Below are 16,854 nucleotides of genomic sequence, written 5' to 3'. Positions count from 1 at the left end.
AAACAAATATTTTAAAAAAATATTGACCACAGGCAAAACTCTACATGACTTTTAAGATGAAAGAGTGCTTAAAAATAATATCCTGTAGAGAAAACACTTGGTTTTAGAGAAAACACGTATTTGCCTACGAAGGAATGCTTGCCTATATAAGACTAACAAAGGAGTATCTTTTTTGGCTTATTCCTCTTCCCCAAGCTTCGCCTTTACTTCCTAAGCTCCTCTGAATATCTATCCTATAACTGATCGTGATCTTAAAATCAGTGGCGAGTCTGGCCCTGTGCACACAGCGATGACAGTTACATAGTGGTGATCAGAATGATGTGTTGCTTTCTGTAGGAAGGCAGGAAATTAACAGCCAGAGAAATCAGCGCAAGAAGCTGTATATAAGACAGATCAGGCCCTTATTTCTGTATCATTAAAGATCGAAGGAAAGAACTCAAATGTCAACAACTTTATAAGTACATGCTTAATGCTCTGAACAGCCAGAAAAATGTGAGCAAGTCAGCCTAGGAGAGCATTCAATGAACACTATATTACCAGGATCCTCTGTTTTACTTTTGCAGGTCACCTTAAAGCTATGTAGTGTTGAGGATTTAAAGCTCTTAAGGAGATTAAGGGTTGAAGTGCCGTGAACAAACAAATTTAGGCTACTAAAATCACAATTCTAAATTTTAAAATGTGTATGAGATGATTAAAAGTATGAGTTAGTGATTTTTAATTATTTTGTGAAAGTTTTACATATTCATAAGTCTGCTTGGAGAAGCACACACTGCATTCTGATGAGCAATGGCATTATCTCACACTCTTAACACAGCTTCAGTATAGCACAAGACACAGTTTCAGGGACAGGACATAAAATAACATTGCAGCAGACCCACAGTTTCAAATGTCCATAGTATCACTGGGACCTGATATTATCACAACCTCAATTCTGACCACATGCGGCACTTTCTGCTGCCCAGGTCTGGCCCATCCACTTCGCTTCACCTCTCCTGTGCTGGTAGGCTTTAATCTGCATGAAATCCTCATACCGAGACTGGCACAGGGAATGGGTAGAGCCAGCCCATGCTTCTGCTTCCCCCATCTCAGCCAGCCCCTGCCAAGTATCATATCCAGGACTCCCAGGAGAGGGACAAAGGATGGAGGAAGGGCTGAACTATAGCAGAGGGATTCCATACTTGAAAGAAAATGGGAAGGCGTACAGGTTTTCTCACCATGCCCAAGAAAACTACATGGTGAAGACCCCATGGCCAGATCCTGACTCTTCCCAGACAGCTCAGACTGGTTGGGGAACAGGGACCTAGGGATGAAGGAGACACCTTCTCCACAAAAAGCTCTGTCAGGTAATCTGGATGTGTCCTGCTACCTTTCTTTCTTAGTGACAGTAACACGAAACATTTAACTGATAACTTTCAGCACTGCTTGGATCAACATAACTCATTTATTAATAACATTTACCATCAGTCTGCAGCAATATTTTTTTCCACCCCAGGTTCCCTTTAATTCATGAATGGTTGTGGGTACTATTGTGAAGAAAATACTCCGGAAATCTGACAATAGGCAAATTTTTTACTCCCACATTTTAGCCTGGTCCTGAGTCAAAGACTCATTTTTGGCACAACTCTAACAAAGTGTATTTTTCAATATTTTGAAGAGCAGGAGTCTGAAAGACTGTTGTCTGTCTAAGAGAAGAATCTCTTAGATTCTCACATGCCTAATGTGAATAGACTACTTTTTAATTAGCCTGTAAAAACAAGCCTGCCTTTCCAGACATCTAGTTATCAGATTTTCACATGTTTTGCTTGTAACTAGAAATGGATTCATTAAAAAACAAAAATAGCTGATATCAAACAGTGATTCTGTTGAAGCGCAGTATTTTTCTGAAAAATATATAAGCTAATATATACAAGAATGAAATGCAGCAGAGGGCTGTGCGGGGTCAGGGTGAGTATTTGAAGGCACACACAGAATTCCCTATGCTCTACTGCAGCTGCGACAGAATAGCAAAGGACTAGCCTGGTTTATCTATGTGTGTATATACAGCAAACTGGACACACCTCAGCTCCAAATAATCCACTGACCTTTCACCTTTTCATGAAGTTGTACTGGAGGAGAAGAAACCTTGCACCATGACCCACTAGCAGTATGTGCATACCCTTGCTATGAATATGCACATTTTCTCAAATAATGAAACCCTAACCATTTAGAGCTTTTTCAGATGAAAATCAACACTTAAATTTCACCTTGAAAGCTACAAATATTCACCATGAGAAAATATTAAAAGTACGTGGTACCAGTATCAGCTTTCTGTCAGATGCTAGTGAATACTTAAAGACTATAAAAGGCAAAGTAAGTTACATTCATCTCTACTTCATCATATTCTTCCATTATTCAGTTACTGGCAGTCAACAACTTTATGGCATAAAGTGCCAGCATAAAGATGCTGGCATAAATAATAATTTATGAATTTGTCTAGTCCCATTTTTAGCATATTTATGATTTTTGGCCTCCCAACATCCCTTGACAACATACCCCATCATTGAACTGTGTTGTATGGAAACAGAACTTCCGTTTGTTTTAAGATTTGTGCCTAGTCATGGTGATTTTGAAGTTCAGGTACCCTGAGGACAAATAATCAAACCTTTCCCTCGTCATTTCCCCCAAGTCATTCATGACTTCAGAGCTACCTCTATAAGATTATCTTTCTTTCCAGACTGAATTTAGTCTATTCACAGAAGGAAGCCTTCCTATGATCATTTTTGTTGACTTTCTTTGTGTCTTAGTGCCAATCATTAGCATTAAGGCCCTTTTGTGACATTTTGAAGTCAAAACAATCTCAGATTATTTGGTCACCTACAAATTCTGTAACCCTATTTTTCCCCTTCTCCAGGTCATTTATGACTATCTTAAACAGTATCTGGTCCCAGCAGAGATAACCGTAAACCTTTCTGATAACTTCCTCCATTTCTTCCCATCCTTTGTTTCTTTTCTTTTTTTCCAGGAAAAACTGTCAACAGAAACTTAAGACACATTTAACTGCATTCTACACAACTGTATGAATGTATGAACTGCATTTATCGTCTTTGGGGACCCAATACAATGGTCTAGTATCTTGGCTCCTGCAGTCAATTAGTAGGTCTGATGTGATTCAATGTCCCATATATACTTCATTTACATTAAAACTGAAAATGGTACTACTCTTCAGATCTCTGAGGTGCTGTTCTGTAAAATGCTGTGCTATTAATTCAAGAGATGGGTATGAATGACAGCACCTGTCCTGCTGTTGTTGTCATCGTTTAAGAGGTATCACAAAGTCCTTGTCTGCCCAATGCTCCTTCTCTACTGCTCAACGCTTGTTAAGTATTGGCAAGAGTGTGGAAAAGTGTGTGAAACTAAACAGATCTTGCTGGCACCCTATGAGGAGATTTTCTAGTATATAAAAGAAACTGCTATCAGTAAATCCTGGAATTTCTCGGAAATAAAATAAATGAGGAGACTCAATAGGAACTCTGGGCTAGTAACACAATGGTCGACAATGTAACAGGTGATTAATAGATCTGAACAAACCTTAGGGCAGTTGATACCTATCTAAAGAGCTGTCTAAGAGGATGAACCGCTGATGCTGTAGCTGTTCATATGTTGTATCTTCAGACCAAGGCAATTTACAGTGTAGGGGGCAGGCCAGCCACAGCCTTTTTTATGATCTCTTCTGAAAGCAGACGAGAAGAGTCAACAGTCTGTAACGTTGGTAATACTGAGAAATGATTTCTAACATTGCTTGCCTTCTCTTTCACTTAAGGATGTATAGACAATCCATGCACTTTTCAGGAGGGGAAGGATTAGTATGTTTGTGACAGAAAACATTATCCCTTTGCAAATTTCAGGCAAAGCAAACGCAACAGCTGTCATGCTCAGGACACGAATCATCTCCATGGTCACAGAAGTCTTACCCCCAAAACAGCTTGCACATCCTTTGAGGTGTTCAGCGGCAGCAGTGGACTGGATACACTAAGCAAGCAGCCACTTTGAACGATTCTGTTGAGCAAGAGTTCTATGAATAGTACGGTGGAAATAGCCGCGCAAAAGAGGGAAAGGATTGCTGCACTGCAGCTGGACAGAATCAGTGAGGAGCCCTGAAGACCACAGCAGCCGGGGCTGCTGTACTGGCAGCTCAAAGCAGAGGGGAACAAGAGAACACCTTCCTCCCAGGCTTCCTGAAAATACACTGGTGGCATTGCTCTTGGTGAGCAGAGCGTTAAAATCACTCCACTGTCCCTAGTGAAGAAACAAGTCTTGATTTCTCATTGACTGAGGATGACTGGGATGAAGGTGTCACAAACAAGTTTTTATCCTAGCACCAAATCCCACTCAAAGCTCAGAGCTCGCAGTGGCCAGCCCTATGGTAACACTTCCCTGGCATGTTTTAGCAGCTGTAGCAAACAAACAGAACAACAACTATCCACAAATACACTGAAATCTCTGATCCTGAGAGCCTTGGGTTCTTCTAGTGTTACCACAAGGAGGGCTGGGCTAAATGCTTTTTCTGAGGAGTCCTGTAGAGATAGAAACCTTGATAGATACCTATCAAACATTTTCAAAACCATTTGGAGATCCAACGTACATGATAAACAAGCTTAATTTAGATTTGGTGAGGCGGATAAAACATTTTTATTACAAAACGCTGCCCCATTCATTATGTAAGGTGTGTATACATTATACACATGGATGTACATGTTACAAAAACTGTATGTCATTTAGCTGGAAGGAAATATGTTTTGGGCAAATGGAAAATATTTTAACAGAGTGTGTGGTAGGTGAGATCACTGTGTGCAGAAGGGCTAAATACATATTTCCAGTATGAGATAAAGTTCACACTTTTCAAGTGACCCCTATGTACTGAGACATCTTCTAAAATATTAAAGTTTAGACACATTTAATAGCTATTTCTGCCCTAATGCTGCCCAGAATATCACAAATATTAATTTATAATTAGGTACCTGAAGGTACTTCCTGTATTGTTTTTTAAATAATATTGTTTTTCCTTAAATTTGACTCTGCTATGTTCCCTGAAAATACTGCCATTTAAAATACACATATTTTATTACCTGCAATTCATAACCATTTTTGCGTGGCAGTATGTTAGTGTATAAGTTATAAAGATACAATTTATGAGTAGACTTTTAAAGTAAGCTTTCTATTTAAGCAGAAAAAATATATTGTTCATAGCAAAGAATACATTTATTACATACTTTAACAACAAGAGAAGAATTTCCATGAGTGTGTAATTTTCAATTTACACAGTAAAAGATATCTGAAAAGAAACCAAAGGTCTTTATAAGTTGGTTATATGTCAGCCAATGTGAGGCTTTGCTACTTTATAAGAGTCTGAAATGAGATTGTCTGGAAATTGCCTTCGCTATTCTTTCCAGTCTCAACTGAAAGAAATGAAAAAAAAAAATATGAAAAACTGGTTACACTTTCATTTTCTCTCATTGTTAATATCATGAGGTACTGTAAGTCACACAGCAAAATCTCCTGTAGACACAAAGGTATGAGACTGATGGATTTTCTTTAAGATATGCAACACTTTAAAATTCTCTCACTAGAGCATTCAGCTGCTTTACAAGGCTATGGCTAAGCCTTAATCCTGATCTGTTTTAGTGAAAGCAGAGCTTCATTTTATTCTTTTAATTCAAAATGGTAGCACTGGTTTCTAAACTTCTACAGTAAGCAGCTCTGCAGCTAATACTGGGGACTGTAGGGTGTTCGGTGCACTATCAACACAGTGATCTGAAAATCGGGAATGATGTAGAGGTCATTTAATCCATCAGCATCACCTATGCCCCACCCTTCAGTGGGGAACTGATCCTCATTACCAGGGCTTTACTTTTTCTCATTTTAAATGGTTCCAGGGGTGGGATTTAGCACTTTATCAGCTATTGCCCTGTGAAGGAACCAGACACCTCTGATTTGGATTATAGTCACCAGTATTTATAGGAGCCTCTGTTTCATTTCAGGGGATTAAAATTTACTTTCAAAGACAGCTCAAGAGAGGCGAGAGAGCCCTTCAAAATATTCCTCATAATGATGACTTGCATAGCAAAGCTGTGGAAGGCTGTATTTATTTGTCTTGGGATGGAACCACGGAGGCAGAAAGCGATTGGAAGAAAGCACACAATAAATGCAATGTACAAATTACTTGGAGGCAATCCTCTCTTATTTGCAAAAGAGAAACAGAGAAAACACTCCTTGGATCCCCTAATCCAGACAAACAAATTCACACACAATATTTTTGCCCGTTTATTGTCCTCTCTTTGCCCTTGTTTCACGCAATGAATGCTCCTTGCAGTGTCAGGGGCAAGTTTCTTCATTTCTGCCCCAGGGCTCATGGAACTGGGGGCTCTGGTAAGGAACAGGAAGTAAAAGTCTCCTTTTACAGGGTGAGCTTTGAAATTCAGTCTGTCAGAGTCACTCAATGAATGGGAGGAAGGCTCCTGTCTCTCACTACCCTGCCTATTTTATTCATATGTACCAGCTCTTCAGCCTTCTGCCACCATCTTTATCAGCAGCCCAAGTCCTTGGAGATAAAATATCAGCTATTTTCTTTTTAACCACTTTATATCAGATGATCTCTCCCATGTGCAATCCACTTGCACCCCTAATTGTTGTGACAACACTTGTCATTTAGATAGCTCTTTCATCTTCAAAGCACTTCACAAACATCAATTAACCCAAATCTAGATTAATTAATCTAACAATTAATTTGCTATATATCCAGCAGTTACAATAATGGAGAACAAACTAGTGCCTATTAAAGTCATCTGAATGAGTTCCCTCGACTCCAACAAAAACATGATCAAGCTCATTTCTTGAGTCTATTTCTCTCTCCCAAATCTTCACTTTAACCTGGTATTTTCTTTGCCAGTATCTTCAACTGCTTTATCAAGAATACAGCCCAGGAAAGGGGAGAGAAAAAATGGAATCTGTGAGCTGAGATCACACACACCAGGAGTTAATCAGTTTTGTTTTAAGGATGATCTTAAATCTGCCCCCCACCTGCACAGAGTTTATGAAGATTGATTGGATCAGTCCTTGACATGCTCAGATAAATCAGGGTTCCAAACACACTGCCGCTATTAATGAATTCAGGAGACGCTCATATTATAAACCAATTGCTAAATTATAGATTAACCCAAACTGACAAAACAGGGCGAGTAGTTACAGCATATTCCCTACAATCACTGTAGACCTTGTGAAGTAGGCCACTTGAGTTTTTAATAATCAGTGTAGTGTTCCTGCAACCACAGGCACATAGACAGAATGAGGGAGAATATAAGAGAGAAAGCAGAAGAAACTTTTAACAATTGTAGTACTCTAATGAATCGTTTACTGGAAAGGTAGGTCCAACTGCATTTATGCAAGGAAGCCTCAGAGACCTAAGAGTCTTTTACAGTATGTCATTTACTTTGTTTTTATAATAATCTGCAAAATAATATATCATCCTCTCAGAATCTCCAGTTTTAAATCTCCTACTCTGGTTAAGCAGTGAGCACTCATACAAATATCTCTATTATCTTATTAAATATACACTACATCCCAATATTTAAGCCGAATTTTTTGGTGTTTCTTTTGACCACCACAAAGGAGTTTTTTATTATCCAAAATTATCAACTTCACAGTCAGTTTTACAAGAACTTCTCTGGAAATTCACAACATGATAACATCCTTAAAATGACTAATAAATAGATAATGTTCAAATTATAAAGAAAGATCTGCACCCTCCAAGAGTGAGGCAATTATTCTTAAGATTACAGGAAAATGCCCTGAGCTAATGAAAAGGAAATGACTTACTGAAAAAGTCATTTGAAGGCATCTTTTGATTCACATTAAAGACACGTAAAAGCTGAGCCCCCCCTTTCTTGTTGTTGAGGACTTTTCACAAGAAGGACTCCATATGCAAATCTCTTCAGCAACATCAGGGTAAGCAAGCAGGGAATGATTGGCTCCACTGGCATTAATTTTGTGGGTAAATTGAAGGGGAAAATGTAGAACCGCGTAGATAGTCAGGAATGACTGAAATCACCCAATCAAATAAATAAACAGTAGTACAAACTACATTGTAATTGGTTCTTGGTGCCAGTCTCTTTCTACATGGAATTAAAAGACCAAAGAAAACAGCAACAATAAATGAGTCTTTTCTCACACAACAGTGTGAAATCCTTCAGTTCATGCTTTTCTAATCATCATTTGACACTGCTTGAATTGCCTTTTGTGCTATGTGCTTTTTTAAATCCTGTACAAATTATTGCTGTTGACCATAAACCGTATCTTTCCATATTAGTGCTTCAAACACTCTATGACAGCTAAACTGTGAAAGAATAAAAGCACTAATAGATTCGTCTGAATGTATTACTTATTGCTTGTCTCTTAAGCTTTACTTGGCCTTCTTCACAGGTTCTGCTCAGTTACTTCCACCACTGGCTTTCAGAGATACTGCAGGCTTATTGAAGGATTACAGTTTATAATATACCTGTATAAGCAGAGCTGTAGTCAAGTATTAAAGGTCACTAAAAGCTTATTGATCTAGAGAACACTGCAGTAATAACTCAGAGAATATAAAAATAACCACTGCTATTTGCTTTTCCTTAACTTAGAAGGGAGCAGCCAATACACTTACAGACGTCTAAGAAACATTTCATCCCAATGAGCCATCATTTTTCATGAAAGAAGGAAAAATGGTTACAACTATTTGAGGAAGACCCAACCTTCGGCCCCCCAAAATGACCCTGGGGAAGAGATTATTAAATTAATAATAACTGTTTATTTTATTTTTTTTAATTAATAAAATGAAACTAAAGTGGTTGCCTATTTCCATCCAGCATGACATGAAAATCTTTCTCGTAGGCTATGGAGCTTCTTCTATTAATATCATAAGGAAGGATCACATTCTATAACAGTATCAACAAGGCAGAAGAGGCACTGCATAGATTATTAATTTAAGCAAAGTGCAGATCTCTCAAGAAGACCTTGTTAACAATGATCTACCACAAAAATGTAGAAAATTCATGGCCTATGAAAATTCATATTGGAAAAGTCAACGTATTTCTATTTATAAAGGTCTTACTACAGAAATGAATTGAAAATCACATGACCTTTAAACTCCTGAATGCATCTCACTAGCACTAGAGCATTGTAGATACACTGGGGCCTACAAGCACATGCAGATAGACCCCTCGGCAGAAAACCAATAATAATACCAATAATACCAATAACCAATAATTCATGTGCTAAAGCACAGCTACTCCGTCAGAACGGATGGATCGAGCCAAGGAAGTCAACTGGACATAAAAGAGAATGGGGAAGAATGGCAGAACCAGGTTTTAGCCTCAGTAGAAGTGCACAGGAAGAGGCAACCTTCTTATGGTTACCCAAAGGTAAGCAACAGTGATGTCTCAGGACTTCATGCTCCAAAGAGCCATTCATCTACACAGAGGCCTTATGACCTGAGGTATGTCATAGCCCTGGTAAGCACAGCTGTGAGTCCCACTCAAAACTGTACATGCAGAAATGTACATCAGGATCATCAGCTGTAATCTGGGCTAGACAGGGATGAAACACTAAACAAAACCGACACCAATGATACAGTTGCAACATACAGATTTTTGAAAAGTAGAAAAATATCTAACTGTCATTCTTCTTTTGCAAATTTACCCTATGTGGGTGGAAGATGGAAAGGACTTTCTATATAGATATGACACATGCTTCCCCCTCTCCTTGCAGCTTCTTTTATTACTTCACCTGCAGCAATGATTTTCTTCCACGGTTTTTTGCCTCTTCTCCTACTTTTCTTTATGAACAGAATTTATTTCAGTGAGGCTCTCTGTACAAACTCAGCAGAAGATATTCTTACTCTATGCCATGTGCACTGTTTGGCCTGTGCCTCTCCAGCACCCTGTTAGGTGTTTATTTCACAAGTATTACAAAATCTAATACCTAAACCAAAAAGAGATTATTTTTCAGTGTACATTACCAGGACTACTCTAGAAGAAGAGGAACCCTACAACTGTTAGAATGGATGGACAGTAGATGATCCCTACCAGAAAATACTCACAATATAAGCCTGTATTTTGGATAAACCTTTGATAAAGACAACATACCTCACATGCTGAAACCAAACCTGAATGTCAAAGTTCCACAATTCACAGGACCTTCAGCACAGCAGACTAGGATAAAAACTGCTCTCAGAAGGATTATATCCGTCACTCACATTTGTCAGTAATTACTGTTGTGAACTGAATCTCTTTACATATCAGAAAAGCAATGCACTACTTTTGGATCAAAGAGGTATTTTGTTCACTTCAATGTATACACAAATTGTCTGTACCATTGGTATTAAAGGAAATTATGACCGGCACTGAAGTGTGACCAGACTTCTCAGATGGTTTCAATGTCTGGGAAGAAAAGCTCAGTAGGTTCATAAATGTAATATATCTTTTTCATAATAAAACCTAGACCAGCAATAATTACAATAAAGTTTTAAAAGGCATCCTGAGAGGAATAAAAAAATAACTGCTCTCTTCACCGCAGCGAAATAAAGCAAAATTAGATTTTTTTTTAAAAAAGCCCATAAGGAATTCAAATTAACAGACTTTGTAAAGGATGCTAGCAAAAGACTTCTGAGGGAGACCCTAATTAATGGTTGCTTTGATTTTAGTGACCTTGCTTATCTTATCTTTCTAAACAGACATTTTAAACAAGAAAGTTTCAAATGCCCAGACAGTGTAAAGGCTGCTCTGGGTGCAAGACTTACAAAGAGTAAACTTCTGTAAGTTAAACTGAGTTGTTTAAGTGTGTTTTTGCCATGTTAATCTGCCTTCCTCATGACACAAAGCAGACCATTAAACTTAGTACCCATGTGATTTCAGTGGCAGAGATGAAAGGCCAAGGCTTAGGAGCTCCCAAGAGCCTACAGAGGCCAGTCAAGGGTAGTGGTGGTTCCAATGTGTCTGCTGCTCTTAAGAAGTCTCCCTCCATTTGCAGAATTTCCGAAACCTGACATTTGCCTCCAAGCATTTCTGGTGCCTCCCAAAGCCTTTATTTAGATTATGCCTTCCAGAGTATGTAAAAAAGAAACAGCAGGTACAGGTACAAGATTACCCAGCCTTATGCAATTAGTGTTCACAGTGATGAGGCAATCCAGGTGAGACGCTGATGCTTAGCAAGGCATCTGGGACACACTAAATCTCCCCACATTAAATATGGCCCAGGGAATTCTTCCAACACTTAGCAGTAAAGTATTGCTATATACTTTATGAAGTGAAACAAAGCATCTAAAGTAAAATCTTCTAAAATATGGTAGGGTGAAGACTGGAATGCTTAGTCAATGTAAATCAAAGTATAAACATTCATACAGTGCTAAACCCATCACAGACACCTCACCTCTCTAATTCTCATAATTTCCACTCTTCTGTCCTTGCTGCCATCAAATTCCTAATTTATAGTCAGCATAGAAAGCAAACAGAATAGTCATCTGACAAGTACTATATGCTATCTGTCAAACACAAGTGATTTTGGGAGCTGCTCTTCCATAGCAGCCTTATCTTACACCCACCAAAAGGTACAAAGGACCTGAATTATAAAGAAGCTTCAAGCTTTTTTCTTATTTTTCAGCCACAATTATTTTAAAATATTCCTGCACTTATGAATGATCTGGTGCAAATCTTACTACTTTTAGCTTTTCTGCACGTATCTGAACTGCAGCCTCAGGCAAATACACAGATATCTACATCGGGGCCTGCAAACAATTGCATACACAAATAAAAACATGTATTCTCCAAAAAAAGAAAAAAAAATCCTGCAGAATCAAGACTATTTTGAAAATTGTCAATGGGTTCATAAGATCCATGCCTTGGTTCTCTTTTTCACCCGTTCCTTCACTGGCTCTCCCCTCGTCTTCTCTACAGGCAGTCCTAAAGGACTATTCTTGTTCCTCTTCTCCCTCTATCTATTCTCAGTAGCATCTGCAAATGAATTCAACTACTGTCTCTCTGCTCATAGCTCAAAAACTCCCTTTATTCCTAGACCCATATTTTGCCCAAGCTGAAATCTCAGCCTTTCTCATACCTTCTCACCTCAATTTCAAAGAGATTAAAGCATGTTTCTCCCTCCAGAACCACATACCTCTAACCCTTTCGGACTTGCCACTTGCTCTGACATTCTAGGCATCACATTTTCCTTGCATTTCTTCCTAGGTTTTCTCATCTAAGTGATTTAAAGGCCACATATACACAATGTGGTGAAGGCAGTGCTGTGCTAAATCTGCTTTTCATTTGAGCAGCAGAAATACGATCCATCTTTTGTCTCAAACCTATATGGTGGCATTACTATGGGATGTTACCCATTTCAATTCAAGCTACCTCAAGAAGCACATGCTATAAAGGCAAGCACAAATAATTCCTCTAGGTGACTGTGAGATATAAAGTGGACTAGATGATCTGGGACCCTGTGTCCAGGAAGAGGCAGGGTGCAACCTTCTGCACGTGATTGTGTAAGGTGCACCCTCAGAGAGGCTGCATAACACAGATAATCTGTCACATGACATCTCTTCTTCAGTCCCTCAGTACCTCACATGTTCAGTATACCATGCTCTCTAGCGTTGCTCCCTTCAGTTCTGCTCCCTTTCACCTTGGCAGAATGCTGCAGCAGCTAGAGTCCTCCCACCTGCTTTAACCATGTCACCTATGTCCCACCGGTGGCTTGCCCTTCACTAGTACATCAGAGAAACGCTCACCCTCCCTTTCTAAGCCGTTCATAGCTCCCTCCATTCAAAAACAAAAGCTCAGCTCCCAGCCCTGCCCGAGCTGTGATGTGAACTCGTCCAAACAAGCACTGTCTGTGCTTTTTCCAGCACTTTCCTTTTGTCATGAAGTAGCAGCTCAGGCATCAGAGGCACCAACAGAAGCCCCAGCCATGGCAGCGCTCCTTGTCCTTGACCACCCTTTGAGTCAGTCATGTTACTGCCTCTGGAGGGTAGCTGGTCTTCCCCCCCCGCCCCTTTTTCTCTCCTGGAGATCCATATGGCTTATACAACACAGAGTAATTTGCTTGACTTCTGTTTCAGGCAACTAACTTGTAGATATTTAATTCACCCAGTAAATTTAAAAAATTGCAACCTCCCAAGATAACAACGTCATTATCCTGACACTTCACATTACTGTCATCCTACACATGCTACAATAAATAACTCCTCTACATTTCTTCATTTGCATTAGAAATCCTCTTCAGCCAATACTGTTAATTTTGCTTGCAATTTAAAATGGAAGCTGTTCTTTCCCTACACCTCATTTTCTATTTCATCTGCTCCAGCTCTGTTTCAATCCCATTGGACGTGCCAAACATGACTGGTTTGACCATTTACCAGCTAAGGGTTAGATGGAAAGATCTTTCACAACTGTTTCCCTGTACCACTTGAGGTGCTGAGTTTCCTTCCAACATCTCAGATGGACCTGTCACAAACACTTTGGTCTGGCCTCCTAAGTATTCTGTGCTCCATGTACTTCATTCTTCACTTTTCCTTGCTACATCTCTCATTGTTATCTCAAACTTCCTCACTCCTTTGGTACTTCCTTTGCACTTGGACTCATCTGCCCAACAGTGCCACAAGGGACACTAACGATATATAAAGACAGACATTCATACCTGTGTCTTCCTCGTGCATCCCCAATACCATACGAACATATACATACAGACACTGTATCAGTACCACTGTTGTTCCATAAAAACAGTGCTGATTTTATGAAGTTATAAATCACAATCAGCATGACCAGCATAAATACAAGCATTCATAAGATTCCTTTTTACCTTTTCCACCCATTTGTGGCATGCATTGTAACACATAGACACCAGGTATTTTATGTTTTTGTATCTGCACAGCACATCCTGAAGTATGTAATGAGTGAAAAATGACAATACCACTTCTGCAGGCTTATGCAGCTATGATGATAAAAGAAGACAGGTTTGCAGGGGAAGGAAACATTTATTTTAGACAATTTGATACGGTAAGGTAAAAAAAAGACATACTTTTGCATCCAGTGTCATTTCATCAGGTCCAAGACGCTGAACAGACACTGGGGACAGTGCTCTTTGTTTAACACTTTTTAATTTAGTATTAACCTTAAACCTGATTAGAAGATAAGAACAAATGGATTGAGCCTTGATTTAACCCAAATTAGCCACAAGAAGATGAATTTTTCTACACAAAGCTCCAAGTTCCCAACTATCAGTCTTTCTGCTGACTAGTGACACTGTCATTACTATGGCATGTCTTTTTGTGGCCACCTCATTCTTCAAACATAGTAACAGATCTCATAATTCAGTGTTTCTTTTACGGAAGGTATCCAGGCATAAAAGTGAGGAAATAGTAGTTAAAATGGTGGCAGGGATGCGACTTTCCTTCGGTAAATATTTCCACCAGTTAAATGATGCCGGGTTCAAATTATCCAACTGATTGGCAAAAACAGCCCCATCATTTTTTGAGGCTACTGTGAGAAGTATAGAGCATAATCTACTGATTACAGTGGATTACACTTCTCTGCATCCTTAATTTGATTGTGGTAGTCACAATACAGCTGTGTGATCATCTTTTCCATCAAAGAAGAGGGCAGTGCAGAGTAGCAATCTTCAATTGAAAAAAGGAGACAAAATTTAGTTTTCTATGAGTAAAACTATTCAAAAAGTAGGAATGACTTCTGACCTTTAGCCTGCGGTCCTGGTCTCCACTACACAGAGAGTTTACAGACACTTTAAAGGTCTTCCAGGCTGGATTTAAGTTATTCATCACAACCTGTGAGTGAAAAGAAAGGAAGGGAACCCTTAACACATCTCCAAACAGAATGCTAACAAGAATCAAATTTTCAATACAGTACGTTCACCAGAAAGAGAAGAAAGCAGAGCTCAGCTGGAAGCTTGCAGAACGACATGCATGGGTTATATACCCTTGAGCAACCTGCAGTTTGCAACACTCCTCCTCTGGAAAGCCCCAAAAAGGAGCACAGGTGGGAAATGGACTTGTACACAGAACATGCTACAGAGATTGCCCCAGCACTGCCATGCCTCAGTGGGGGCACAACTCACAAGGGAAACGTTGTGGAATACATCCCTGAACTGGAAGCCATAGAAGAGATGCAGGACTGGGCAATGGGAATGGGCAGCACCAATTTACAGACACACGGTCTGCCTTGCCAGGAAGACTTTATGGGATCCATGACAGACAAGCTCATGACCCCAAATACCTGCCACAGCTCCACCCTGCACATCCAAATGCTGCTTTTTAAGACAGTGACAGTCATTACCATGGAAGCAGTAATGACACTGGGACACAGGAAACAAATGTAAAGCACCCAGATTACAAATCTCTTTAGCACCAGCAACCTGGGAGGAGGTGGAGAAGGCAGAACATAGCATGAATGGGAAAATATGATACGTGGTTTGGGCTAAATATAATGTGTATAACTCCTGACCTTCAAACAGAATATCTGCCAGTTTAATTAAACTTTGGCTTCAGTACCATCTTCCCTTACTCTCATGTGCGTAAGTCAAGAACTGATACCCATTAGTCAATAATTACACAAGAGAGAGAAGTGTTTTTAAATGTGGGTGCTTGCAAGACCCTTTGTGACCTGGGAAGCATATACTATTCCTCCTGACAGCCCACCTGTGTCCTTGGAAAGTAAATCCAACCCTATTCCTTACCTCAGTCCTGTGAACAAGTTGTTGGGTTGCATCATCATTCATCCGGAAAATCTCCAGAAAAGGATCAGATTTGCTGAAAAAATCCTAAAATAAAATATAGGACAGGTTACTTGTTTTGCGTTGAGCTTTTCAGGCACAGTGCACTGGTGCTTCCCTGACTGCTAATGAAAAAGGAGAGCCAGCGTAGTTTTACCAAGACCTCTTGGTGCCTCTCAGCAATATTTCATGTTTGTCCTTGTTCTGCAAGGACTTCCATGGCACTGCTGTTGTTCTCAGTTTGACTATTCAATCATTGCAGGCAAAATTGTAAAAATTCATTTTATAGCCTTCTCTCTTCTTACACCCAGTCCAGATTCCTGAGCTTTAACTCCTTCATCCACCTAGCTTGTTCCTTTCTGTCTCCATACCTGTTTGGTCTTTTGACATCAGTTTTATTATGCAAGGCCCTTTGAAGCATATTCTACAGTGCAGCTGAATTTCACGCTATTCACCCACCCCCTCAAAACAGAAGATAATTTGCCAAGACGTCATGCTGCTACCAATCAACAGAAGTACTGGCAAGAAGTATTAGAGAAAGTTAAAGAAGCAGGTCCTCTTTAGGCCCATGTTAAGATGACAAAAAGAGCAGGGGAATACAGAAAATTACTTGGTATCTCAAAGTACGAGCAAATCTGTGACAGGCATTGAGGTTCACATATTCACTGCACCGCAGGACACCTTCCCCCTAGTCTTGCATCCAGCTAACAACCCTGAGCGTTCTTACACAAACCTAAATTAAGTTGCTTTCCATAGCATTGCCGAAGTCTGGCCACAACCTCTTTTGTTTCAATATCTAATTTCTTCCAGACATGCTGGCTGGGGGGCGGAAGAGTTGCTGGGTGATAGCCCTCCACAGCTGGAGTGGGGAAAGTTGGCTAATTCAAATTTCTAACTGTGCAATGCTTCTGTAGCTTCAACTCCCTTCTTAATTTGCTTCTTCAAAAGAGTCACATGATTAACTTTATGCATACGAATCTCATTCTTCCCTATAGGCCATATCCAAAACCACAGACCTTCACATCAATTTGAGGAAGTGAGGAATTCTATTTGCTCTCCCAGTGTTTC

At 39.6% G+C, this 16,854-nt stretch overlaps 1 protein-coding gene across 1 annotated transcript in view; it reads right to left on the bottom strand.

Moving 5' to 3' along the window:
- The window catches only part of CPNE4 (copine 4), a 190,627-nt gene that overhangs the window by 76,308 nt on the left and 97,465 nt on the right, over positions 1 to 16,854 (bottom strand). Inside the window, exons 5-6 of the mRNA XM_054191382.1 lie at positions 15,751 to 15,834; positions 14,753 to 14,842 (exon numbers count right to left, since the gene is read on the bottom strand). Of these exons, the coding sequence (XP_054047357.1) occupies positions 14,753 to 14,842; positions 15,751 to 15,834 (174 nt within the window). The remainder of the gene's footprint in view (positions 1 to 14,752; positions 14,843 to 15,750; positions 15,835 to 16,854) is intronic.

This window comes from Rissa tridactyla, chromosome 2 (assembly GCF_028500815.1).
Source record: "Rissa tridactyla isolate bRisTri1 chromosome 2, bRisTri1.patW.cur.20221130, whole genome shotgun sequence".
Classification (NCBI taxonomy): Eukaryota; Metazoa; Chordata; class Aves; order Charadriiformes; family Laridae; genus Rissa; species Rissa tridactyla.
The sequence above is the reverse complement of the archived record's forward strand: the minus strand, read 5'-3'. Positions and strand labels throughout refer to the sequence as shown.